General features: G+C 47.1%; 2 protein-coding genes across 3 annotated transcripts in view; one reads left to right on the top strand and one right to left on the bottom strand.

The window, feature by feature from the left end:
• Positions 1-6795, bottom strand: part of TRADD (TNFRSF1A associated via death domain) — a 35863-nt gene extending 29068 nt beyond the window's left edge. The window contains exon 1 of one of the 2 annotated variants that reach the window (XM_040329132.1): positions 6695-6795. Coding sequence is in view for 1 of the 2 variants with exons in the window: in XM_040329131.1 (XP_040185065.1) it covers positions 6294-6317 (24 nt within the window). In the remaining variant the exon portion in view is untranslated. Of the gene's footprint in view, positions 1-6293; positions 6396-6694 lie in introns of those variants that run through there. The other variant, XM_040329131.1, reaches the window with a different exon arrangement.
• A 3967-nt stretch (positions 6796-10762) lies between these two features.
• On the top strand, positions 10763-25936 carry PDCD2L (programmed cell death 2 like). The gene is made up of 8 exons (XM_040329130.1): positions 10763-10919; positions 14088-14264; positions 16155-16318; positions 19362-19431; positions 19510-19847; positions 22766-22879; positions 25353-25498; positions 25601-25936. The coding sequence occupies exons 2-8, from the start codon at positions 14163-14165 to the stop codon at positions 25729-25731; spliced, it is 1065 nt and encodes a 354-aa protein (XP_040185064.1). The 5' UTR covers positions 10763-10919; positions 14088-14162; the 3' UTR covers positions 25732-25936.
• The last annotated feature ends 1680 nt before the right edge of the window (positions 25937-27616 follow it).

Genomic DNA, 27616 nt, shown 5'->3' with positions numbered 1-27616 from the left:
CCTCCTGTTCGGCCTTGATATGCTCAGTGTGTCGGGGTCAGGGTCATATGGCCAAGGACTGCACCCAGAAGATCAGGTGCAACCTGTGCCTGCGACTTGGCCACCCTTATAGCAGATGCCCTGAGGCCTGGCACAATATGGAGAAGGAGGTAGTGGATGAGATGTCAAGGCTGGACAGGATGGAGGGGGAGGCCCCTGGTGTACCATCCTCCGCTGCGGTGACCGACCCCCCTGGTCCTGCTCAGGATCCCTCCCCGGTTTCCTCCCCAGTTCCCTCCCCAGTTCCTGTGACCACCCCTTCTGTGTCTGTAAGTACTCCTTCTGTATCTGTATCTGTGTCCCCCCAGCCTACTGTACCCGCTCCTCTTGTGTCAGAACCTTCCAAGTCTGTGCCCCCTGAGTCAGTTACCCCCCAGAAGTCTATCCCTGTTAAGTCGGATTTACCCCCCCCATCAGGAGTGATAGCGGGTACTAAAAAGGTCGCTTCAAAGAAAAAAACAAGGGATGAGGGCATCTCTGAGGCTGACCTCAAGTACCTGGAGGAGAGAAGGAAGATTGGGCGGCGGAAGAAGCAGGCGGTGAGGACGGAACGGGGACGGGAAGCTCCGGTGCATGTCTCCACCCGTCGTAGGTCCTCTAGGTGGGACATTTCGTCATCTGGCGCTTCTTCAGAGCTGAGCTCTGAGTCAGAGATGGAGTTGGAGGCGGCCTCAAGAAAGAGGGAGGCTTCTGGTGATGAGCAGCAGAGGGGAGCTAAGAAGCAATCCACCCAATAACCCAAATGGCGGTTCCCCCTCCGTTAAAAGTGGCGACAATAAATGTCGCCAGCATTAAGTCAGTGAGAGCTCGTTCTATGGCCTTCTTTTTGTTCAGCCAATTAGATGCTGAAATTTTATTTTTGCAAGAGACTAGGCTCACCTCCTTGGCAGATATTCATATGGCCAAGAGAGAGTGGAGGTATGGTCCATCTTACTGGTCTCTTGCGGCCGAGCCTTACGGCGGTGTTGTTTAAAACCGGCATGGTAACTGTCCGGCGGGTTATTGAGGTGGAGATTGGGAGATGTATGGTCTTAGACGTCCTTGTGGGAGGGCAGGACCTGCGCCTAATTAATATCTATGGGCCGCACACAAAGTGGGACAGGAAATGCCTTTTTACAAGGATCAAGCCATTTCTTTTTACATCCCGGCAAGTGGTCTTTGGAGGTGACTTTAATACAGTAACTAGGCCCAAGGACAGGAAGGCCTTCAAGGACAGGCTGGGATATGATAGCGTTTTTTTAAATAGTATGGTTAGGGATGCTGGTCTTGTGGATGTGCACATTGCGCACCTCCCGGATGACACCGGGTTCACCTTTCATCGTGGTAATAGTCAGAGTAGGATAGACAGGTTTTTTTTGAAGGAGGCCTCTGCTTTCTCACCCCCAGTGGTGCTGGCAGTAGAGTTCTCTGATCACTGTATGCTATCTGTGGCCCTGAATGCTTCAGACGCCCCTCAGAGAGGAAAGGGCATCTGGAGATTGAATTCGACTCTACTCCAGGAAGAACATGTTAGACAATCCTTTGAGGAATTCTTTCAGGCACAGGTGACCCTCCTGGACTTTTGTAGCAGCAAGGCTGAGTGGTGGGAGCTGACCAAAAAGAGGATCGCTGGATTCTTCAGGGGCCTAGCCAATAGAACACAGTTTAATAAATACATGACCTACCAACGTTTGCGGAGGAAGCTGGATATTCTTGTCTCGAGAGGAGGAGATCCTGGGGCAATCTCCGAAGTGAAACTCCTTCTCAGGAAGTGTCAATATGACCGGCATGCCTCTTTGGTTCTGGATAGGGACTATGGGAAGTACCACTCGCCTGACCCTTACCAGAACTGCAAACAAGGTGTAGCTGTTAAAGCGGTCGTTGGCCTTAAGGACAGTACAGGTTCCGTGACAAAGTCCAGGTCAGGGATTCTGGAGGTCGTGAGGTCCTTTTATGCCGACCTTCTTGGAAGAAAAGAGCTTGACCGTGACAAGATGGAAAGCTTTTTGGACTCTACTCCAGGTCTAAATGGTGGAGATGTTCCATTGATGAATTTGACAGAGGAGATCACAGTTGAAGAGGTGATGAGGGCAATTGAACAGCTTGCCATCAAAAAGTCACCCGGACCGGATGGCTTGACGGCTGAGTTCTACAAAGCCTTTAAGTCTATTCTGGCCCCACATTTGGTAGAGGTTTTTAACAGTTGTCTTGCTGAGGGGGTGCTATCCCCTTCCATGAGGCACTCGGCTGTGATTCTTCTGTCAAAGGGTAAAGATCCTTCGATGATTGAGAATTGGCGCCCCATCAGCCTTTTTAATGTCGATAGAAAGATACTGGCGAAGATATTTTTCTGGCGCCTGTCGTCAGTAGCAGAGTCTTTGCTTTCTCGCCATCAGCACTGTTCGGTCCAGGGTAGGAGCGCCTTCACAGCGGTGTTAGCTGTCCGGGAGGCCTTGGAGCGGTGCAGGGCTGCAGGCTGGGGAAAGTATTTGCTGACATTGGATCAGGCAAAGGCTTTTGATCGTGTTAACCATGAGTACCTGTGGTTGCTCCTTAGTAAGTACGGTCTGCCGGGTGGTTTTGTTGATTGGCTGAAAGTCTTGTATAAGGGGGCAGAAAGCTTCCCTCTTGTTAATGGTTGGGTTGGGCAGTCCTTTGAGGTTGGCTCCGGGGTGCGCCAGGGTTGTCCCCTGAGTCCCCTGCTCTATGTGTTTGCAATCGACCCCTTCATCAGGAGGCTAGAGAGCGGCATGTTGTGTGGGGTACCAGTGGGGCTCCCGGGTGAGCCGCCATTGAGGGTTGTTGCTTATGCGGACGATGTATCGGTGATTGTCACTGGGACGGATGAGGCGGAGGAGGTGGTCTCTCTGACATCATGGTATTCTGAAGCATCAGGCTCCAAGATCAATCAGGAAAAGAGCGAAGTTTTCTGGATGGGAAAGGAAGGTGAGGGGTTTGATCTCCCGGACACCTTTCCAGTGCCCCGGGAAAGAATTAAGATACTAGGCATTGAATTTGGACCCGGCGATTATGGCCTCAAAAACTGGGAAGGCAGACTGGAAATTGCCAATGCTAAGGTGGTCAACTGGAAGAGATGGAAGTTATCTATGAGGGAAAGGGTTGATCTGATTAAGACTTACCTGATTCCGATCTTCTTGTATGTCAGCTTTGTCTGCATCTTGCCAGTGTCTCTCTATGCTAGGGTCAGTAGTGTGTTCTTCCAGATGCTGTGGGGGAACAGACTGAACCCCATCAAGAGGAATGTCACCTACCTATCCAGGAGGGAGGGTGGCTTAGGTATGGTCAACCCAATTCTTTTCTTTTCACTGCTATTTCTCAAGTTTAACATTGGTAGTATGCTTGCAGTGGAACCTCCTGGATGGGCAGGCATATTTAGATCTTGGTTTAGTCCTTTTCTGCGACTTTGGGAAGAAGGTGGCCAAGTGAAGAATCGCAGGGGTCATCGTGGTCAGCTACCAGCCTATGTAGCTCCGTGCCTGAAGTTACTGCGGCAGTGGCGATTGTCGGCTGAAGATCTCAGATCGGTTCCGAGGAAAGACCTTATGAGTCGAGTCTTGAGCGAAGTCTTTCATGACCCACTGGCCTTAAGGGATTGCCCAGGCCCAGTTTTGAGGGTGGGGTTGAGACTAATTAATTTGGATAGAATACCTCCTAAATTTAGGGATCTGGCCTGGTTGTGCTTTCATGGGAGGCTCTATGTTCGGGGCAATTTGAAATTCCGCAGTGGGGTGGATCGTAGTTGTCCTCGGGAGGAGTGTGCAGGTGAGGAGGAGACTATGGACCATTTTCTGCTTCGTTGCCCTTTTAACATAGAAGTGTACAAACAGGTGGGGCGGGCCCTCGGTGTTCCTTTCCTCTCCAGGCTGGGTTATGTCGAGTGGGTGTACGGAGCATTCAGTACCGGTGGAGGTTTTTGTTTGGATACACTTTTTTTAGTTAGCCTAGTGGTCCGTTATTTCACCTGGAACGCACGGTGTCAGGTCAGCATTCGGCAAAAAATCCTTCCTGTTGAGGTGGTGGTGTATGACATTGTGCATGAGGTGGGGAAGATTCGGGGGCTTGAGAGAGACAAGCGGGGTCAGGGGGCTTGGCTGAAGGCGTGGAGGGGTTTCAAGCCTCCCTGACTGCCAGGAGTCTTTCCCGGGTGTGGCTGTCTGTCTCTTATCACCCTAGATTATTATTTTTGATACATTTTTGATAAATGGCTGCGTACATAGGTGACGGGTTGTGCCTCTTAGGCCCTCTCTGCTGCTTTGTGTAAATAGTTTTGTAGTAATGTTTTGGTGGTGGTGTATAGTGTATATATTGTATATATTCTGAACCTGGATGTGTATTCCTTGGATTTATGTTTGAAGTTTTGTACTATAGTTTTGTTTTTTACTTTTGTATAAAATTGGTTGCTTGATTCTTTTCAATAAAAGATCAATAGTGTCCCATCACTGGTGTCAGTGGAAAGAATAGTGTCCCATCACTGGTGTCAGTGGAAGGAATAGTGTCCCATCATTGGTGTCAGTGGGAGGAATAGTGTCCCATCACTGGTGTCAGTGGGAGGAATTGTGTCCCATCATTGGTGTCAGTGGGGGGAATAGTGTCCCATCATTGGTGTCAGTGGGGGGAATAGTGTCCCATCATTGGTGTCAGTGGGAGGAATTGTGACTCATCATTGATATCAGTGGGGGGAATAGTGTCCCATCATTGGTGTCAGTGGGAGGAATAGTGTCCCGTCACTGGTGTCAGTGGAATGAATAGTGTCCCATCATTGGTGTCAGTAAAAGGAATAGTGTCCCATCATTGGTGTCAGTGGGAGGAATTGTGCCTCATCATTGATATCAGTGGGGGAAATAGTGTCCCATCATCGGTGCCAGTGGGAGGAATAGTGTCCTATCACTGGTGTCAGTGGAAGGAATTGTGCCCCATCATTGGTGTCAGTGGAATGAATAGTGTCCCATCCTTGGTATAAGTGGGAGGAATAGTGTCCCATCACTGATGTCAGTGGAATGAATAGTGTCCTATCATCGGTATAAGTGTAAGGAATAGTGTCCCATCATTGGTGTCAGTGGGAGGAATAGTGTCCCGTCACTGGTGTCAGTGGGAGGAATTGTGCCTCGTTATTGGTGTCAGTGGGAGGAATTGTGCCTCATCATTGGTGTCAGTGGGAGGAATTGTGCCTCATCATTGGTGTCAGTGGGAGGAATTGTGCCTCATCATTGGTGTCAGTGGGAGGAATTGTGCCTCATCATTGGTGTCAGTGGGAGGAATAGTGCCCCATCATTGGTGTCAGTGGTAGGAATTGTGCCTCATCATTGGTGTCAGTGGGAAGAGGGCCAGATAAAGGCAAGCATAGGATTGCATCCATCACACAGGACGCATTTTAGATACCACTGACCAAACTATGTGATATGATGAAAAACAAAACAATCCAATCAACTTCTATCCAGTTGCGACTTATGCAGAATGGAAAAATGTTTTAGGTTTCTTTATTTTATAACAAATTCCAAATTTCAAAATTGATCGACTGATTCAAATTCTGTGTAAAGAATAGCTGGTTGCCAAGGAGCGGGCTGGGAAGCCAGCCGCCGTGTCCTTAACAACCAATGACTCAGCTGTCAGCGGGTTTCACCCTTGACAGCTGAATGTAAAAAAAAGAATCTCTGCATTTAAAAAAATAAAAAAACGCATACCAGACCTAATAATAAGGGGAACACCAAAATCCATCTTGGACCCACATCCAAGCCTGCAGATCAGGAAGGGTGGGGGGAACGAGTGAGCGCCTCCCCCTCCTGAACCATACCAGGCCACATGCCCTCAACATGGGGGGGAAGCCGAGGCCCCCCCCTCATTCCGGCCCGCTCCTTAACTACCAGATATTATTTACACAGAATTAGAATCAGTCGATCAATTTTCAAATTCGAATCCTTCTAAAAATTAGGAACTTGTCAGAGGCATGATGGAACTTGTAGTTCCACAACAGCTGGAGGGCCACGGGTTGAGCACCCATGGTACACTGAAATCTATGGACCTCAAAGTCGCATTAAAGTCAGACCACAGTAGTGCAGGAACTATTCTAAAGTCGCACAGATATGAATGTTACTCATAGGAAAACATGGGGTGTCCAAAGTCGCATGACAAGTCGCACAAGTGTGAACGGGGCCTTAGAAACCATTGGATCATCACCTTTACCTGTGAGATGACACAACCCACACCATATGACAAGGCATACTGTAGGTTGACGCGAGTTTTATACAACGACCTACCTGGACGGAAATCTGAGTATCCATAGACGTACAGAGCGTATCTCAGAGGTGCCAAAGGTCTAACAGTGGTGTGATTGTTCCTAGAAGTCATGGTGTGTATACATGAGAATCCCTGAGTCATGATTGCAGATCCCCCGCTCTGAGCGGTGACAACCAATCACATTCCTCATATACAAATCTCAACTTTCTGGAACTTCTAGTCCCACAGGGAGCACCGATTGTACAAAGTGCTGGATGGGACTATAGGGGGCGATCCCTACACAACACCGGCTACATAATAATACTATGACCTGCACCGTGCAGGAAGGAAATCGCGCAATCCCAGCGGTCGCAGAGCCCCCCCCGTCTACACCCAGAGAACACCCCACACCCAATATACACTCATTTAACCCCTTGTTTACCTGTCTTCCCAATTCCCAGCAGAGGGTAACCTCTTCCGTCCTTGCATGCAGCTCACACCCCGACCAGTGACACTCCGGCACCGCCCACTTAACTCTCACACTGCCAGGGCACAGCTACTTCCATAAACACTCCTATACAATAGTCAGAAGACGCATGTCACCCAGGGCCGCCATCAGGAATTATGGGGGCCCTTACACAGCTTCAGGCATGGGCCCCCTGGAGCAGAGAACCGGGGGGGGGGGGTGCTGCCGAAAATGAAGAAACGCGCGGGGGGGGGGGGGCCTTTTAAAAAAAAAGAAGAAATAAAGAAAAATATATATAAAACATTTTTTAATAAAAAAAAGGGGGGTTGTCATCTGGGGCCCTGGGGATCTCCGGACCCCTAAAAAAAAAAATATTGGCCCTTTAATAAAAAATCAAATAAAAATATATTAAAAAAATATATATTTTATTAAAAAATTATTTTTTTTTTAAAAAAGGGGGTTGCCATCTGGGGCCCCTTACAGGTGTACTGCCTGTACGCCCCTGATGGCGGCCCTGATGTCACCTACAGCGTTCAACCGATTTCTACGTCAGTAGTCAATGTAAACCAAATCCAGCGATCGTTCGCAGACATCGCACAGCAGAACATTATACAACCAATACAGGAAAGCAACCAAAACCAGAGATTTTTATTTATTTTTTTGGTCGGCTGCTAAGGTTGCACTGCTCCATTGTAAATATGTAGTAAAAACGCATATGCATTTTTGATGCGTTTCCAGTGTGTTTGCTGGATGCCTGAGATCAGCATACATCTATGAACATATGACTTAAAAAAAAAAACATCAAAATACAACCGCGGTTGCATTTTGGATGCAATTTCAGTGTATTTCAATGGGGGAGGTGCGTTTTTGGTACAGTCTTAGGCCAGTTCACACCACGTGCAGTCCAGTGCAGTTTTTTTTTCTGCATCAAAAAACGCATGGAAAGTAGGATATATGTTTTTTAATGGCATAGTTCACACCAGTGCGGTCAGGTCCAGGGCTTTCCGGTTCCAGTGATAAAAGTAGAACATGCTGCATTTTTCCAGCACTGGACCGCGGTAAAATGCATCAAAAACGCACCAGGACGCTTAATAAAAAGCATTGTGGAAAGTAGGTTATATGGTTTCCAATGGCATAGTTCACACCAGTGCGGTCAATTCCAGGGCTTTCCAGTTCCAGAGAAAAAAGTAGAACATGCTGCGTTTTTCCTGCACTGGACTGTACTGGAACGCAGTAAAACACATTAAAAAACGCACTGGAATGCATCAAAAATGTACCAGACCCCAGTACAGTGAAAAAAAAAAAAAAACAGGAACAAAGAAGAAAAGGCATCTGGAATGCATCCAGAAATGCATCAAAAACACACCGGAACGCATTAAAAAGGAATTAAAAACGCACATTCAGAAATGTATGTGGAACAGATCTGGAGTGCGTTTTTGTGGTGTGAACCGGCCCTCAATGTATTTCATCAATGGCATAGTTCACACCAGTGCGGTCAGTTCCAGGAAAAAAAGTAGCACGTGCTGCATTTTTTCCTGCACTGGACTTTAATGCATCAAAAACGCATCGGAATTTACAATGTTCCAGTACAGTCCAGTGCAGGAAAAATGCAACACGTTCTACCTTTTTTCCTGGAACTGACCGCACTGGTGTGAACTATGCCATTGGACAAACCAACTTTCCATGCGTTTTTGATGCAGAAAAAAATGCACTGGACTGCATGTGGTGTGAACTGGCTATTAGGTTCGATTCACACTAATGCGTTTTTTTGGTGCATTTTGCGTTTTGCAGAAAAGCAGGGACATTTTTTAACATGGTTCCTATGGAACATGTTCACATCAATGCTTTTTTGTGCCTTTGCGTTTTTGGAAAGGGTCGGGGACTTTTTTTTCCTGCAAAAAGCAGCGTTTTGCATGCAATAGAATTCAATGGACCCGCATCCAAAATGCAAGTGCCGTGTTTTTCCTGCGGTTTTACCGCGATTTTGCGTATTTTTTTAACCCGTTTATAGCTGGTTGTTAAAGTAAATGTAAAAAAAATTAAAATTGATGGGGAAAAAAACGCAAATCGCGGCAAAATCGCGGTAAAAACGCAAGTCAAAAAACGCAGCAAGCACCGCAAAAAGCACTGCAAAAACGTTCAAAAGCAACATGCATAGGTGTGAATCGAGCCTTAGACCCCTAAAAATAGCGCTGCTATACCGCCTGAAAAACTCCTGCGCTGCATACTCAATGTGAAAGCCGGAGGGCTTTCACACTGAGGCGATGCGCTGGCAGGAGAGAAAAAAATCTCCTGTCAGCAGCATCTTTGGAGCGGTGAGAGGAGCGGCGTGTATACCGCTCCTTCCCATTGAAAACAATGGGAAACCGCGGCAATACCGCCCGCAATGCGCCTCTATAGAGGCGCATTGCGGGTGGTATTAACCCTTTATCGGCCGCTAGCGGGGGTTAATACCGCACCGCTAGCGGGCGCGGCTGATTACCGCGGCAATTCTGGTGGTATAGCGCCGCTATTTTTAGCGGCGTTATACCGCCACCGCGGCTCCCGCTGTAATCTGAAAGGGGCCTTAGGGTTGGTTCAGACCACAAAAACGCACTCAAGATCCAATGCGGATGCGTTTCTGCATGCGTGTTTTTGGCACGTTCCAGTGTGTGTTTTTGATGCGTTTCTGATACATTCCAGATGCTTTTTTTTTCACTGTACTGGGGTCCGGTGTGTTTTGATGCATTCCAGTGCGGTTTTTTTTTTTGTTTCAATTCCAGTGCGTTTTTGATGTGTTCTACTGTGTTCCAGTACAGTCCAGTGGAGAAAAAAATGCACATTTTTTTTTCTGTTACTGGAAAGTCCTGGAACTGCAATCACTGGTGTGAATTATGCCATTGAATACCGTATAACCTACTTCCCATGCGTTTTGGATGCAGTGGTGCACCACACCGAGCGGTGGTCATACACACTTCAATTATATTATGTCATCCATGTGTGATTGGATCAAATCCATCAACCCTGACACCATAACTTCCCCTCTCATCGACTTTGTTTACATTGGATTCCATCAATCTGAGTCAATCGGCCAGGACAGAACATTATCGATTATTGGCGGCTGCACTGAGATAGTTTAATCATGAAAATTATTGGATTTTGATCGATCAGGTTTTGCGGTTACATGGAGAAGTCATTGATACCTTATGATGATAAATTCCAATTATATTTTACCTATTGGTTGTTGAATATCGATCGATTATTGGCAGCTACACTGAGATAGTCTATTAATTAATACAATTGGATTTCGATCAATCAGATTATAAGGTTACATGGTGGAAACAGAGAAGTCATCACTACCTTATGATGGTAAATGCCAATTATATTTTATCTGTTGGTTATCGACTAGCGATCGGTTATTGGCAGCTGCACTGAGTTTATTCATGAATACAATTGAATTTCGATCGATCAGATTATAAAGGCTACATGGTGGAAACAGAGAAGTCATCAATACCTTATGATGGTAAATCCCATTTATATCTTTCCTATTGGTTGTCAACTATCGATCGATTATTCCAATCAATGAGATCGGAAAATAAATTGATCATTTATTGGTGCCCATACATGCGATAATCTGTACGATCAACCTTGGATCTCAATCTAATATAATGTGAGGACTTCCCTGATCGAGCCAATCAGGCACTACAGTAGTTATTGGTAGATCTTACAATCAGATTGTAAGGTATGTGGTGGGTTTAAAACACTATTCAGTGTATGGTTGTATTAGAAATAATCATTACTGTGAATTGTATTGCAGTCAGCTCAGTGCCCGATCAGTACACACACAGGAGGATTTTCTACACTCTCTGCTCTCCTTTCACTCTGTACACAGCAGCAAGGAAAGGGTCAATACACAAGGCTCCGCCTACTTCCCCGGGCCCAGCGCGTGTGAAAAGCAGGAAAAGATTTACATACCGCTCGCTGATTGGTCTGAGCGTGACAAACCAGATAGGCCAGTTTTGTGTCAATAAAGAAACAGACGGGGAGAGCTGTCAACTGAGCACCAATCAGGAGGCTGCTAGCCGTGGTGGGCGGAGGTTAGGTGGCACTGTGAAGTTTGTGTGACCTGCTACACGCTGCACATGGTCAGGATGAGGCCTGCTGCACACAGGTCATGCTAGATGGAAGCTGCAGCTGATCTCATAAGGAAGTGGAATTTCAGGTAATCACATTTAGAATAAAAGTCAGATTTTACTTGTCACGTGTCAGTGATAGACTTGTGACAGCTTGCTAAAGCATAGGCCGCAGGGGTGTCCCCCCCAGCTGTTGTGGAACTACAAGTCCCATGATGCCTCTGCCTGAGGGAGTCATGCTTGCAACTGTCAGCCTTGCAATGCTCATGGGACTTGTAGTTCCAAAACAGCTGGAGGACCGCCAGTTTGACACCTGTGGCATAGGGGGAGATTTAAACTGATGCAGCTGTACATGGTAGCCAATCAGCTTCTAACGTCAGCGTGTGTAATTAATTGACAATTAGCCGTCGTTCACACTGATCACGGCTTTGCATTCGTGGGAGTTCAGCTGAAAGCGCGCCATTTCAAAGCCGCGTTTCAATCCGATTTCGGAAAGACATATGTGCGGGTTCCTACACACGTCTTGTGAAATCGCCCCCCAAAGTTGCCAAAACGAGTGCAGGGAGTACTTTTGGGAAACGGTGCGGTGCCGCAAAGTCAGCGTCGCACCGATGGGGAGGCACCTGTTGCTGGCAATAGGCTCCCATCTAATCGCGCCGCTATGAACAGAGGCTAAAACCTGGAAACCGATTGGTTCCTATACAGAGCTGCACAAGATTTAGCAGTTTTAGTAAATTGGCCCCTCTATTGTAAACAATTGTTAACTCCAGGAGAATTACCGTATTTATCGCGGTATAACGCGCTCCCGCATATACCGCGCACCCCTAAAGTTGCCCCGAATCCTGTGGAAAAAAAGTTTTTTTGTGCTTACAGTTTTGGTGTCTTGCGCGGCGGCCTCGTCGAGTACGGATCCTTCTACGGCTTTCGGGGGTCCGACGTCCGTCTGCGGTTTAGGGGGTCCTCTTCGTCGGGTCCGGCGTCCTTCTGCGGCATCCTCGCGTCCTCCCCGCTCGTTTCCCGCGCCGAGTTTGAATACTGCGCCGACATATACCGAGCGCAGTACACTTGTGTATCGTCGGGCAGGCTCGGGAACTCTCGCGCTGACGTCCTGTACGTTTAGGATGTCAGCGCGAGAGGCGCCGAGACTGCCCGACGATACACGAGTGTACTGCGCTCGGTATATGCCGGCGCAGTATTCAAACTGTTGGCGGGAAAGCGGGTATTGGCGTATACCGCGCACCCACGATTTTGCCCTGATTTTCAGGGCAAAATAGTGCGCGGTATACGCCGATAAATACGGTAGTGACAATACAGAGCATAGCAGGTACTAGAGAGGAACTGAGGTGTGTTCAGATAAAATCACCAGAGCAATCCTGCCGGGAAGCAGTCAAAGACGACAGCCAATCAAAAGGGGGGGGGGGGCATTTATATGTAGGGAACGCCTCTTCCACCTATGATTGGCAGTTAGGTCTGGCAGGGTAGGTGGTAAAGAGCTGGTAAGAATGAGGATGGGTGGTGGTGATCCATGTTTCTACCACAAGCTCTCCGCCAACCACCCATCTAAATCCTTATAGTGCAGCTAAGCAGTGTAGTGCACATTTGGGGGGGGGGGGGGGGGGGTTCACACATATGCAGGTTAGAATGCATTTAAAATTGAAGTATGGTTCCCCCCCCCCCCTCTTTTTATACTTAGGTGGGTGCAGCTTCGGTAGGATGCTGCATCTGTCCCCTGCTGTCTCTGCACTGAGAACTGAGCGATCGAACACCGCAGATGGCTCCCGGAGAGGAGAGCTGCTGACTGTCAATCAGCAGCTCTCCTTCACGCTCAATGGAGCACTGAGCGGTGGAGCGGCCTTCTAAGCGGCTTGCTAAGACAGGCACCAGGCGGATCCAGACTTTATTGTTGGGCTGACGCGGTGCCTGGACTGATTCCATTGATGTCAGCAGAGAGCAGACGCCGGACTTCAGACCGCTCTCTGCTGAAACCTGGTCACAGGAGTGCATAACGAGTTGCACTCCTGGTGACCCAGAGGAAAAGCCCAGCCAATCAAGGTCAGGCTTGACTACTCCTTTAAGGTAAAAACCTTTTTTTGCTCGGTTCACACTAGTGCGATGCATCAACCCTGCAAATCCAGTACGGGTTTCCACATCGCACCTGACTCGCAAGGCATTATGCAAACGCCTGGGAGTGTCAATAAAAAAATGACACCCCCAAATCAGTTTGCATATCACAGTGCGAACTGTCAATTCGGACAGGAATCGGATCACTTGTGAACACTCATGTGATCCGATTCTGGTGCGGATTAAAAAAGGTCCTGTGCGAGTTTGGTCTGAATGCGCTGCAAATTCAGCCATGCTATCTGTATGGCTGAATTTGCATTGCATGTGATTTGTACTGCAGTGCGAATCACATGCGATTTCGCATAGTGCACCAGTGTGAACCGGGAGGGGTTGTAAAGGTAAACGTTTTTTCACCTTAATCCTTTTTATGCAGTAAGGTGCGGATTAGCGGCCTCCCCGAGTCCCCCTTTACTTACCTGACCCCTCGAAAGTCCTGGTCCCGCGCCGTGAACGCGCTTGCTTCTCTGCCAGGCTTCTCGGCTCATTCATTGGTTGATTGAAAGCAGCGCAGCCATTGGCTGGCACTGCTGTCAATCACATCCAATGACGCGGCCTTCCCGGGGGGCGGGGCCGAGTGGTACAGTAAGCGGCTATGGCCGACGGCTGTATCACAGGATCGACCACCCCCCCTCCTTCTGCAATGCTCAGCTTGTGGAAGATAGCTCAGGCGGGCTATGGAAGCCCAGAACGGCACTCAGATCTCCTTCTCCTGCCTGTCAGTGGGGGATGTCCGCCCCCCTCGCTCGGCGAAGAGAGCTTAAACTGGCTATGGAAGCCCAGAGTGGCACTCAGATCTCCTCCTGTCAGTGGGGGATGTCGGCCCCCCTCCCTCTGCAAAGCTTGGCTCGTGGAAGAGAGCTCAGGCAGGCTATGGAAGCCAGGAGCAGCGCTATAATAAGGTACCTGACGCAATACATTTTACTTTACTTCACACAGGGGATTCCTGTCAGGCAGAGAGGGCGAGGGGTAGAGAAGACTGCACAATAGTAAGCCCTACCCTGAAAATAAGCCCTACCGTGCCAAAATTAATATAAGACCCAGGCTTATTTTCGGGGAAACACGGTATGTACTTATGGTATAAATTGCTATAGCTGCTGCTTTGATCATCTCATATTTATTATGTGATTTCTTTGCAGTGTGATTCTGTTTCCCGGCTGATAAACGGATGGCACAGATTTCTGGTAAATGTGGCTTTACTGTTGTCTGATGTGATGGCGCTCTCCAGTGAGCAGAGGGTCCTCCTGGGATTTAAAGATGCAGCTTTAGAAGATAAATCTTCCTCCTGGGATGTCAGCAAGATAGGTGGGCTGCCGGTGAGTGATTCGTTCTATCAAAGATAATAAATGGGCTGGTAAAATGCTAAGGGGCTGGGTGTATTTATTAAAATAAAATGTGTGTGTAGCTGTTTGTCTATTGAAACTGCACATAAATTTAGTTTAATGCGAATGACAAAAAAAAAAAAGAATGTTCTCAGGCTATATTCTCTGCATGTGTGAATGCAGAAAATGTCTCTGCAGGCCCATTACACGTCTCTTCTTGTAACTTGCCAGCTGAGTCTTATTATAGGAAGACTTCACACTGATCCGACATGAAAGTCGTACGACTTCCGATCCGATATTGCCCTGTGACTTCAAGTCTAATTTCAATGAACGGGAGCCCTTTGAGTCTGATATGAATCTTAAGGGAGAACCCAATGCCAAAACGGGGAGGAAAAAAAAAAGATGGTATGTGGTCCCCCTCCCCAAGACCATACCAGACCGAAGGGTCTGGTATGGATTGTAAGGGGAAACCCCACGCCATAAACATAAGAAAAAATAAATAAAAATCCCATACCAGACCCTTATCCGAGCATGCAGGATAAGGGGGGACAAGCGAGCGCCCCCTCCCTTTCCTGGACCATACCAGGCTGCATGCCCTCAACATGGGGGGGGGGGGGTGCTTGGGGGCAACTCTGCACCCCCCCACCCAAAGCACCTTTTCCCCATGTTGATGGCGACAAGGGCCTCTTCCCAACAATTGTGGGCGGTGGTTGTGGGCGTCTGCAGGCAGGGGGCTTTACCGGAAGCCTCCTTTAACAAGGGGGCCCCCAGATCCTGTGTGAATGAGTATGGGGTATTCACCTCTTTAAAAAAAAAAAAGGGTGGAATGTAAATAAAAACAAGAGACCGTATTTGACAAGACACTAATAAAGTGACTTATGTCCCCCGTCATGGCTCCAACATTTCGTCTTTCTATTATTCTTCCGGTCTTCTCTTTCGCTGCTGTCTTCATCGCTGACCCGTTTCTTCTCCGATTCTGGCTCCCACCTTTGTGTCATCTTCGATGTCTGCAAGTTCTTATATAGCTATGGGCCATGGCCATCCGGTGGCGTTGCCTTGACACTCCGCCCCTTGTGACGCCACATGACGTCACAAGGGGCAGAGACTTATGGCAACATCACCGAATTGCACCGCCTCATGGATATATAAGGACTGGCAGACATCGAAGATGACACAAAGGCAGAATGCAGCGTCGGAGGAGAACTGGGTCAGCGGTGGAGAAGATCGGAGCAAGAACACAGCAGTGGTGGAACCGGAGAAAGAAGACATGTTGGAGCTATGATGGGGACATTCTTCACTTTTAATAAAGGACTTGTCAAAAAACCATCTCTTGTTGTTATTTACACTGTGCTGCTTTTATTAGGGGTGAATGGGTAGGAGTACAATGTACCCCATACTCATTCACATGGAAGGGGGCAGGATCTGGGGGCCCCTTTGTTAAAGGGGACTTTCAGATTCCGATAAGTCCCCTGCCCGCAGGCATTCACAACCACCCCCCACGGTTGCCGGGAAGAGGCCCTTGTCCCCATCAACATGTTGCGTTAACACTAGACGTGTTAATTAATTTTGGTGGCCAGAATAAATGACTGTATTCTGGCCAATAAAGTGAATTCACGTCCAAGTGCTTGACTCACCTAGACACGTTTACGTGCGTAGAGCATTTTTTTTTCTGCCAAAAGCGCTGCTGCCAGGAATCTGGAAGAGATGGGCCGACCCTCTGTGTGCATGAGGCCTAACTTTGTGTACAGTTGGAGGTAATGTGTCTGTGTGCAGCATTTTCAGACATTATTCAGTTCAGTTTGAAACACATTTTTGTTTAATAAAGTGGATTATAAAATGTATTTGATATGACGGTTACCATGTATCATTTTGATTCTTTTACAGGACCCACCGCCGCATGTGACGCTCTCCTTCCCTGCTTGTCCTCTGTGCTCCGCTCCCCTGTGTCATGTTGTACAGGTATACTGCCCCCTGGAGGGCTCGCTCTTCCACCGTGTCATCCATGTATTTGCATGCAGAAGGAAGTCCTGCTGGGGGAAACCTGAAAGGTAATACTTCCTGAAAACTGATTTCTGTAAAGCCCCTTTCACACTGGGGCCACCCGTGCGTTGGCGCCATGCGTTTTAGAGGCACTTTTAGCGCTGTTTAAGCTGCACCCTTTGGTTGCTAGCAGGGCGCGTTTAAAGGGGTGTTCCAGTAATTTTTAATGTTTATTAAAAGTCAGCAGCTACAAAAATTGTAGCTGCTGGCTTTCAATAAACATACACTCACCTGCTCCGGCCGGCGTCTTTATTCTAAGTGTGGGAACCTGGTTGTGACAGCTTTCGGCTTCACGGCCGGGCACCCACTGCGCATGCGCGAGCGGCGCTGCGCCATCCGATTGGATAGGCGATCGCCTGGGACCTGTCACGGGTCCCAGGCGATCGCCTACAGGGAGGGGCTGCCAAAAGGCGATTAGACTATTCGCTTTAGCAGCCCCTCGGCGGAAGGAGGAAGTGGGACACTCCTCCTGAAGCCCCCAACCCCCCCTAAAAAAAAATACCGTATTTATCGGCGTATACTGCACACTTTTTTGCCCTGAAAATCAGGGCAAAATCGTGGGTGCGCGATATACGCCGATACCCGCTTTCCCACGCCGAGTTTGAATACTGCGCCGACATATACCGAGCGCAGTACACTCGTGTATAGTCGGGCAGTCTCGGCTCCTCTCGCGCTGACGTCCTGGACTATACTCGAGTGTACTGCGCTCTGTATATGTTGGCGCAGTATTCAAACTCGGCGCGGGAAACGAGCGGGGAGGACGCCGCAGAAGGACGCCGGACCCGACGAAGAGGACACCCGAAGCCGCACCCGACGAGGCCGCCGATGGACGCCGCGCGAAAGACACCAAAACTGTAAGTACAAAAAAACTTTTTTCCACAGGAATTCGGGGCAACTTTAGGGGTGCGCGCTATACGCGGGAGCGCGCTATACCCCAATAAATACGGTACATGCCAAATGTGGCATGTAAGGGGGCGAGGAGTGGATTAAGCGGAAGTTCCACTTTTGGGTGGAACTCTGCTTTAACCCCAAAAGAAGGGGTAAAAAATGCCCATGTTGCGACGCTTCTGAATTGCTTTTCGGGCGCTTTGGAAGTGCTGCCCATTCATTGCAATGGGCAGGGGCGGTTTGGGAGGACTGTATACAGCCCTCCCAAATCGCCCCAAAGATGCAGCTTGCAGGACTTTTTCTAATGTCCCGCAAGCGCACCGCCCCACTGTGAAAGCACTCGGGCGTCACGGGAGGCAGTTTTCAGGTGCTATTTGTAGCACTAAAATGCCTGAAAACTGCCTCGGTGTACCAATACCTTAGATCAAGTACTCGCCAATACTGAATAGCAATACTATGCGGTGGGATTTGCGCCAATATAAAATGAATGGGCTCAAATCGCACGGCAAAGAATCTCATGCAATTTTAACAAGAATGCGGTGCGATTCCTGTCTGAATTGTATGTGGTTTCCCTGCACTGCTCCTGTGTGAGCCCAGGCTTGTCATAGTGATTTCAGTCTGGATTCGGACAGGAGCAGTGTGCTAACCGCATGCGATTCAGACAGGGATCGCACAACATTCCTGTTCAAACCAAATGTCATTCTTTGCAATGCAACGTGAGCCTATTCATCTTGCATGGATGCAAATCGCACCGCAAAATATCTGTTTTGGAAATCGGAGCATTTTCATGAGTACTTGTGAAAATACTCGGTATTGGTGCATCCCTGGTGTTTTCATGTCTTTGCCCAGAACTGTGTCGAAAAACTTTCTTAGCTGTGTGGCCATTATTTTTCTTGCCATGATTTCACCAGCTATGCGTTTTAAAACCATATCCTGCTTTTTAAGGCTTCTTTCACACTTGGCTGTGTCTACTGTCCACCCGAAATGTGAATCGCAGTGGACGGTGTAAGGCGTTTTAGGAGGTATATCTCGAGATACGCCGCGTAAGTGTAAATATGCGCCGTCGTATCTATGCGCCGTGCCCACAAACTGAGATACGCTTAAAAATAGGCTTCATCCGACCGACGTTACTTGCCTACGCCGTCGTATCGTGGGCGCATATTTACGCTGGGCGCATCTGCCGCTCCCATTGATTTTCTATGCACATATGCAAATGAGGGAGATACGCCGATTCACGAACGTACTTGCGCCCGGCGCATAATATACGCGGTTTGCGTAAGTCGTACGTCCGGCGTAAAGTTATTCCCCATATATGAGGCGCAACTCATGCTAAGGTATTGACCAGGGAACATAGCCGTCGTATTTTACGTTGTTTACGTAGTACGTGAATAGGGCTGGGCGTAGGTTACGTTCACGTCGTAGGCATAGATCCGTCGTATCTTAGGGAGTAGTTCCGACATGATTCTGAGCATGCACACTGTATCCCATGCGCTGTTCGTTTTATGGCACTCGGCCCATCATTTGCATGGGGTCACGCCTCATTAGCATGGCTCACGCCCACTTTCACCTACGACGGCTTACGCTGAGGGAACCCAACGCAGTTTGGGAGGCAAGTGCTTTGTGAATTCTGTGCTTGCCTCTCTGCGCTACGTCGGCGTAGCATATATTGGATAGGCATAAATATGCGCCAATGTATGTAAATCCGGGCCAGAGAGCGTGGCTCAGTCCCACCCCCCCACTGTCGCCTCACTGTCTGTGATTGACAGCAACGGGAGCTCATGGCTCCTGCCGCTTCATCTTAGCCAATCAGGAAGGAGAGACCCGGGAGAGCCTTGGGTCTTGTGCACATCGCTGGATTAAGATCAGGCTTAGGTAAGTATTAGGGGGGAGCTGCACACTGAATCCTTTACAACCACTTTAAACAATATAATCCACAGTGGCACATTTTTCATGTTCTTTGCTCTAGGAAAGAATCTCCTAAGACCTCTTTGTTGCTTTATGTTTAAAATACAAATCAAGCAATGTATATTGTTAAAGCGGAGGTCCGCCAATTTATTTTTATTTTTTTTTAAAGTCAGCAGCTACAAATACTTTTTCTCGCTCTGGTGGTCTTTCTTTGTCCTGTGCTTATGTTGTCCTTTTTTTTTTTTTCTTTGCACGTAGTTGGGTGGCATTCCGATCCCAAAGCCTTGAAGGACATCAGCCACAAGTCGCAGAGGTCCCATCACAGCAGGTAATCAAGATCTTCATTTTTTTGCTACAAGCGTATGCTGTACGGCTCCTATAGTTACAACTAGATTTCTCTGTCCAGGAAAACAAGATGGTCACTACAGACTGGTGTGACGAGGCTGATAACTGGGGAATGGATGACAATGATGCAGAATCTCTGATGGCACCGGCAGTATCACATGGAACAAGCGACCCCACAGAAAGCCTATGCACAGACTGGACATCTCAGCTCCAGAACCTTTCACTCTCTGATGCGTCTCAGACGGTACAGTCTAGTGACTCTAGTGACATCTTTCGGTCTTATTATATGGCAGTGGCAGAAGAGGAAGAGTGTGAATGGGACGCAGATCTGCATCATGCCCGTCGGCTACTACAGGAATATGAGAAAAAAGAGGCATCCTTCGTGGAGGATTCGGAGAGGTGACACACATTTTTGTGCATTTAAAATCTCTTTAAAAGAGGATCATCACCTCAAAAATAAAAAGTCAGCAGCTACATATAAAACAAAAGCACATATAAGGTAGAGAGGAATTCTCTTCCAAATATAGGGATTTTTAAGTGAGATGCTATTCATGGTATTAAGGTAAGCACACCAACACATATGTTTAGAAAAATATCAAAAAAGTTTAGTTTACATATAGAATATTTCCATATAAAACAATACTTGTATGGATATGACCACAAATAATTACAAAGAATGAAAATAGAATATCATATGCAGATTGCCGACTAGTTTCGCACTGTTGTGCTTCGTCAGGGCTTGCAACTTATTCTTTCTGAATTTAGTGGTCTGTGTGTGACATAAAAATACGCCATTAGTCCATCATAACATTATACATTGTATTCCATTAAATAGTCTTGATAACAAAAAGGAGGTAAAACAAAATAACTGTGTGCTTACCAATTCTGTTAACAACTGAGCCAAAACAAAATTGCATGTACGCCAACCGATAGGTCCCAGCGAGATGGGCAGGGGCAATACTGGGCCTTGACCAGTGGAAGCCAGATCCACCTGGTTATGAAAAGTGCGGGTAATGGGGTGCTAGGACGACCAGCAGGGTCCAGGTATAAATCTGTAAATATTTAAATACATAAAGTATATAGAAATGTACATATAAGAGGGTGATAAATTCACCCTGTATAGGGCTGATAACATGTAGCATCAGTCTAAATAAAAGAAAAGAATACTAGATGGATAGACTGCTAGTATTAGAAACCCATGACCTAAATAATGGGCATGGAAAGGACACAGCTGCCAAAGTAAAATATTTGGTGATAAGGTATAATCACAGGTGGGTCAGGTTAACGATCCACACTGAGTGATGCAAACAGGCCTAGAAGAGTATAGTACATAATATAAGGTAAAAATGAATAAAAAATGTTTAGAAGTGAAAAATGGTGCCCCTATCCTAATAGATATCAAGATATAAGATTAACTTGGTAAAGCAAAAGGTGACTTTTTAAATAAAAGGACCTGCCCAGGGATCCAGCACTGTCCTCACCTGGAACATTTTTTTTTTACTGGTTTCCGTATCCCTTGCCAACCATGTTTACTAAGGGAAGCTGTGACTCCTTGTGGCTTCACACCCAGCTTCCTGCTGCACATGCGTGAGCTGCACTGTGTAAATGATCCTGTAGCCTTTTAAAGTGTCCAAGACAGCTGTGGGCAGAGGGGGGTGGGCGAGGCTGAACTTGGATCACTGGAAGCGGGTACCTATCAAAACTGGGGACCCACTCCCCCATAAAAAAATGATAATATAGTAGAGGAGGACATAAAGCAGAACTTCTCCTTTTAGGCTGGGTTCACACTAGCACAAATCGGATGCTGGTTTCCCTACATCCAATTCGCATAGCAGGAGATTGTGACTGACTCTCTATGAAGCTGGTTCACACATCTTTGCAGCGGTTCCGGTGCGATTTGCGTAGGAACCCTGTGTATCTTCATCCGTTTTCAGGTCTGAACTCGGCCAAAAAATTTGGTTTGAAATCTGACCTGAACGGGGGACGCACCGGACCCCAGCTGTGAGCCGCTGCATGCTCCTATGTGAACCCAGCCTCGAGGTAAAGTTCAGATTTAACCTATAAAAGTGTCTTGCGTTGTGTGAAAGAGACACTTGTTGGTGGAAATAACATAGTCTTGCTCCTCCAGGTGCCTTCATGCATTATTGTATCCATTAACCACTTAACGCCCGCCGCATGTACATATACGTCCACAGAATGGCACGTACAGGCAGATGGGCGTACATGTACGTCCCTGCCTTTCCGCGGGTCGGGGGTCCGATCGGGACTCCCCCTGGTACATGCGGCGGTAGGAAATCGTCAGGGAGCGATCCGGGATGAGTGCGCGGCTATTTGTTTCTAGCCGCCCCCTCGCGATCGCTCCCCGGAGCTGAAGAACGGGGAGAGCCGTATGTAAACACGGCTTCCCCGTGCTTCACTGTGGCGGCTGCATCGATCGTGTGATCCCTTTTATAGGGAGACCCAATCGATGACGTCAGACCTACAGCCACACCCCCCTACAGTTGTAAACACACACTAGGTGAAACATAACTCCTTCAGCGCCACCTGTGGTTAACTCCCAAACTGCAACTGTCATTTTCACAATAAACAATGCATTTTAAATGCACTTTTTGCTGTGAAAATTACAATGGTCCCAAAAATGTGTCAAAATTGTCCGAAGTGTCCGCCATAATGTCGCAGTCACGAAAAAAATCGCTGATCGCCGCCATTAGTAGTAAAAAAAATTTTTTTTTATAAAAATGCAATAAAACTATCCCCTATTTTGTAAACGCTATAAATTTGGCGAAAACCAATCAATAAACGCTTATTGCGAATTTTTTTTTTTTTTTTTTTTTCAAAAATAGGTAGGAGAATACGTATCGGCTTAAACTGAGGAAAATTTTTTTATTATAGCAAAAAGTTAAAAATATTGCATTTTGTTTCAAAATTGTCGCTCTATTTTTGTTTATAGCGCAAAAAATAAAAACTGCAGAGGTGATCAAATACCACCAAAAGAAAGCTCTATTTATGGGGAAAAAAGGACGTAAATTTTGTTTGGGAGCCACGTCGCACGACCGCGCAATTGTCTGTTAAAGCGACGCAGTGCGGAATCGCAAAATCTGGCCTGGGCCTTTAGCTGCATTTTGGTTCGGGGCTTAAGTGGTTAACTGATTGTTTAGTATCTATACTGTATTTAATTTCCAATTATTTGATTTTTGAACTGCATAGGTTTGCATGTACAGTACATGTAGCAGCATTATCATTGGATACACAAACAGTCCTTTTGATAACATCCAATATACCTTTCTTCTAAATATCACGTTCTTGTTATTCTGCAGCTGTGACGTGAAAGGAGTGGGTGAGAAATATGAGAAGAGTGACCTGGAGAGTCGAGACCTCATGTTCTACAAGTTCCTGAAGAAGATCGCTCCTTGCCAGCAACAAATTCTCAGGTTATTCACCTTTTGAAACGACCAGAAATGCCGGGTCTCATGTCCTTAGATGGGGATCGTGTTATTGCACATCAAATTACAATACTTCCGCTCATCAGATTCCCCCCCCCCCCCCCCTGCTCCGGTGCATTAATTGGCACCTTTCGGGGGGGACGGGGGATGGGATACCTGTCTTTGACAGGTATACTTTTCCTCTTCTGGAAGCCTCAGCCACGGATATTGACGTCATGGCTGGGCTCCCTCATCCCCCCCCCCCCCATTTCCGCTGCTCTGCCCCAGTCTCCTGTCCCATCAGGAGAACAGAGCGACCATCCGGAACGTCCACCGGCTGTTGGGAGTCTCAAAGCCAGAAACGGCTTAGATCGAGTCTCCTATGCAAAAACATGGAGGCATATCTCTCTCTTTCTCTCTCTTTCCAATGGTGCGTAAGATTCCATTGATCCAACAGTAAATTAACTAAGGGTCTTCTTCCATCAGCACCCGTCACAACAGCCTTCTCACCAAATTTATATGACCCCCATTACAGGAGTCATATACAGCCTATTGACAAAAGATTACTCCCGGTGTTCGTCTCAGCCAGGAAAACTCCAAAGGCAAATTGGATCAAAATCCACCAAATCTCCAGACATCAGTAAGGCAATATAAGGAAGAAACAATCTCCTATGGTGAAGTACGTATGGTTTATTAAAAAATACAGCACTAAAAATTTCCACTTGAAACAAGTACCATTAAAATGCAAAGAAAGTGGAATCGGGGACACCACCTGCGTTCCACTAAGGGCGGAAGTTACATATCACGCTCGACCTTGAACGCGTTTCGTCAGCGTCATCAGGGGTCACTCTCTTTCTCCTTTCTCTCTTTCTCCTTTCTCTCTTTTTCCTTTCTCTCTTTTTCCTTTCTCTCTTTTTCCTTTCTCTTTTTCCTTTCTCTCTTTTTTCTCTCTCGCTCTTTTTCTCGCTCTCTCTCTCTCTCTCGCTCTCGCGCTCTCTCTCTCTCGCGCTCTCTTTCTCGCGCTCTCTCTTTCTCTCTCTCTCTCTTTCCCTATCTCTCTCTCTCTTTCTCTCTCTCTCTCTTTCTTTTTCTCTCTCTCTTTTTTTTTCTCTCTCTCTTTTTTTTTTTTTCTCTTTTTTTTTTTTTTTCTCTTTTTTTGTCTCTTTCTCTTGTTTTCTCTCTCTCTCTCTCTCTCTCTCTCTCTCTCTCTCTCTCTCTTTTCTCGCTCTCTCTTTTCTTTCCTTTTCTTTCTTTCTCTGCTGTATAGGACTCCTGTAATGGGGGGGTCATATACATTTGGACAGGTGTTGCTGACAGGAAGACCCTTAATCACTTTACTGTTGGATCAATGGAATATTATGCACCATTGGAAACTTTTGGTCGCTGCCCCTTTCTACAATATATACATTTTTTGGGCACTGCACTTTTTTTTTTTTTTTAAATATTTATAGTCCACTGGAGATATCTGGTGTTCTGTTTATGTAGATCTTTTTACAAGTACTTTAGAGTTTTTTATACGATTGCACTATGTTTAGCACGTTAATTTATGGTACTACGGAGTTCCACCCAAAAATTGAACTTTCTCTTTTTGGATTCCTCCCCCCTCCGGTGTCACATTTGGCCCCACTTCTGGGTATAGACCCCCTGCATTATCTGGAGTCTACGCCATGTCCGGCACCCCAGGGACCAGTGGCATTGCGCAGCGCGAGTCACGTATGCGCAGTAGGGAACCAGGAAGTGAAGCCGCAAGGCTTCACTTCGTGATTCCCTTACCGAAGATGGCGCCCGCAAGGAGCCGAGGCAGAGATCGGCTTCGGTGCTGAGATCGCGGGAGCGCTGGACAGGTAAGTGTCCTTATTTTAAAAGTCAGCAGCTGCAGTATCTGTAGCTGCTGACTTTAAAAAAAAAAAAAATTGGCGGACCTCCATGTAATCCGCTAGTGACATCTAGTGGTTGTTTATGATATTGCAATCTTTCCTGCACTGTATGATGATGGTTTTATAAAATAGTACGGTAGGGTGGGCACTTTATCACTATTTTTCACTTAACAAAGGTACTAGCCACATAACAGCAGCCCCAAAAACATAATTTGTTGTTACAAAAATGTGCACAGGTAAGGGATTAACATAAAGATATAATCCCAAATTTTTACAGCCCTTTTAAGTGTGCTGGGAGAAGGAGATTTTTTATATTCCTGGAGATTGGGCTTTTACTGTGGTGTCAAACTAACCCTTGCTTTATCATATTTGTTTTGTCATATAAGTTTGAATAAACAAAACAAGAATTTAGTTTATGTAAAACTAAAAACCATCACTAAAGAAAAACGTAATAGTTAGCAGTAGCAGCATAGTAAACGTGGCCTAGAGGCAGGGAAGAACTGAAGTTGGTACCCGAATAACCCCTCTCTCAAAAGTCTACTTGCTTGTTTTTCCACATGCTGTCATTTTTCCAAATACTAGATGCCTTTCCCCCCCATCTACAGATACTCTTGGAATGGCCAACCTTTATGTATAAGCCCCTTGGATGCCACATCCCAGCCTCCGCCATGTCCACGATGTGGGGGCAGAAGAGTATACGAGTTCCAGTTAATGCCAGCTCTTGTAACAATGCTACAGGGAGCTAAAACTGGTAAGCTAGTCTAGTGACATTGGTTGTCAACTGTATTTGTCTATACCTGGATGTGATTTATCAAAAGTTTTTTTTTTTTTTTTTTTTTTTTTTTTCTTTTAGACTTACTGTTGGAGTTTGGGACAGTTCTCATTTTCACCTGTGAGAGGAGCTGTTGGGAAGCAAGTGATAGGACACCAGTACACGAATTCTGCATCGTGCAGGAGGATCCAGACCAGAAATATTTTAACTAGTGTACAGGATAGAAAGAAAAAACTGACTATACGAACAAATTGCCAACCTATTTATTTGGGAATTGTACAAAAAACTCTACCTTCAAGTAATATATTTATTTTTCAAAGCAAAGTGTAAATTCCACCAATGTCATCCTATGGAATTCTGTGACAAAATATAAATTGTCTTTATTACACCCAAACAAGGCTACAGTGGAATTTCATCTGAATTTTTTTTATTAGGGTTGTCCCGATTACTTTTTTTATGTCATGTGACAGTGGCACATATGTCAGTATTTTTATAATTTTTTTTTATTTTTCTTACAATTTTTTGTTATGCTTTTTACAATGCTTGCTTTTTTTTTTTTTAGGAGGGGGGGGTGTATGTTGTCGGTTTGTTTTTGTTTTAATTTACATATTATTTTTTTTACTTATTATTATTATTATTATTATTATTTATTGCATTTTTCTTTTCTTTAGCCCTGTTGGGGGGGCTTTGGTGAGATATCGGGGTTTTTAACAGACCACTGACATCTCCCCTTTGAGACAGAGAAAGGGACTAAGGACACAGATTCCCCAGTCCCTTTCTTAGCAGCCTCAGCTGCACTGAAAATGAATGGACAGTTAAAAGAGGCTCCATTCATAAACTGAAGCATCGTAAACACAGGTTACAATGTTTCAGTTATGTGAATAGACAGTCAGTGATCACTGACTCTGTTCATTCGGAAAAGGAAGGAGCCGGGTTTAGCGGCTCCTACCGCCGCTCTCCATCCTGACAGATCGAGAACAGAGGGAATGGAGGAGGATATGGAGGGAGACACGGAGCGTGGAGGGGGAGAGCAGCAGAGCGGAGGGGGAATGGAGCGCAGAGGGGGAGAGCAGCGGAGCGGGAATGGAGCGCAGAGGGGGAGAGGAGCGGAGGGGGAGAGGAGCGGAGGGGGAGAGGAGCGGAGGGGGAACGGAGCGCAGAGGGGGAGAGCAGCAGAACGGAGGGGGAACGGAGAGCAGCAGAACGGAGGGGGAACGGAGCGCAGAGAGGGAGAGCAGCAGAACGGAGGGGGAACGGAGCGCAGAGGGGGAGAGCAGCAGAACGGAGGGGGAACGGAGCACAGAGGGGGAGAGCAGCAGAACGGAGGGGGAACAGAGCGGAGAGGGGGAGAGCAGCAGAACGGAGGGGGAACGGAGCACAGAGGGGGAGAGCAGCAGAACGGAGGGGGAACAGAGCGGAGAGGGGGAGAGCAGCAGAACGGAGGGGGAACGGAGCGCAGATGGGGAGAGCAGCAGGACGGAGGAGGAACGGAGCGCAGAGGGGGGAAAGCAGCAGCGCAGAGGGGGGAGAGCAGCAGAACTGAAGGAGAACTGATCGCATAGGGGGAGAGCAGGAGAATGGAGGGTGTCGCGGAGGGGGGAGAGCAGGAGAATGGAGGGTGTCACGGAGGGGGGAGAGCAGGAGAATGGAGGGTGTCGCGGAGGGGGGAGAGCAGGAGAATGGAGGGTGTCGCGAAGGGGGAGAGCAGCAGCATGGAGGGGGACACGGAGCGTGGAGGGGGAGAGCAGCACGGAGGGGGGACTGGAGGAGGATGCAGGGGACAGTCCGCAGTGATCGGTGCGGCATCGGGGGGAGTTGCAAGCACCGATGTATAGATTTCACTAAAGCAGCTGAAAGGGGGGGGGGGCTTTATTGAAATCTATACAGGGAGATCGGTGCTTGTAACTCCACCCCTGCCGCACCGATCATCCCTGACTGCCCAGGTATCGCATGAAGCATCGGAGCATTTGCACCGATTACAAGTACTCAGGGAAATAATTGGTACCGATACTATTATCGGTATCGGGACAACCCTGTTTACAAGTATACAGAAGTGCCAGAACCACCACTTTGAGCAATTTGAATTGTGTTTCCAGA

The sequence above is a fragment of the Rana temporaria genome, chromosome 11 (assembly GCF_905171775.1).
Source record: "Rana temporaria chromosome 11, aRanTem1.1, whole genome shotgun sequence".
Taxonomy (NCBI): domain Eukaryota; kingdom Metazoa; phylum Chordata; class Amphibia; order Anura; family Ranidae; genus Rana; species Rana temporaria.
Note: the sequence above shows the minus strand (reverse complement) of the source record. Positions and strands in the feature narration are given on the sequence as shown.

Excerpts from the sequence above, each read along its gene's own strand:
- PDCD2L (XM_040329130.1), top strand. The coding sequence starts at position 14,163 with ATGGCGCTCTCCAGTGAGCAGAGGGTCCTCCTGGGATTTAAAGATGCA. Across the intron at positions 19,848-22,765 it reads TTCGTGGAGGATTCGGAGAG|CTGTGACGTGAAAGGAGTGG; the intron begins GTGACACACATT and ends GTTATTCTGCAG. Across the intron at positions 25,499-25,600 it reads GCTACAGGGAGCTAAAACTG|ACTTACTGTTGGAGTTTGGG; the intron begins GTAAGCTAGTCT and ends TTTTTCTTTTAG.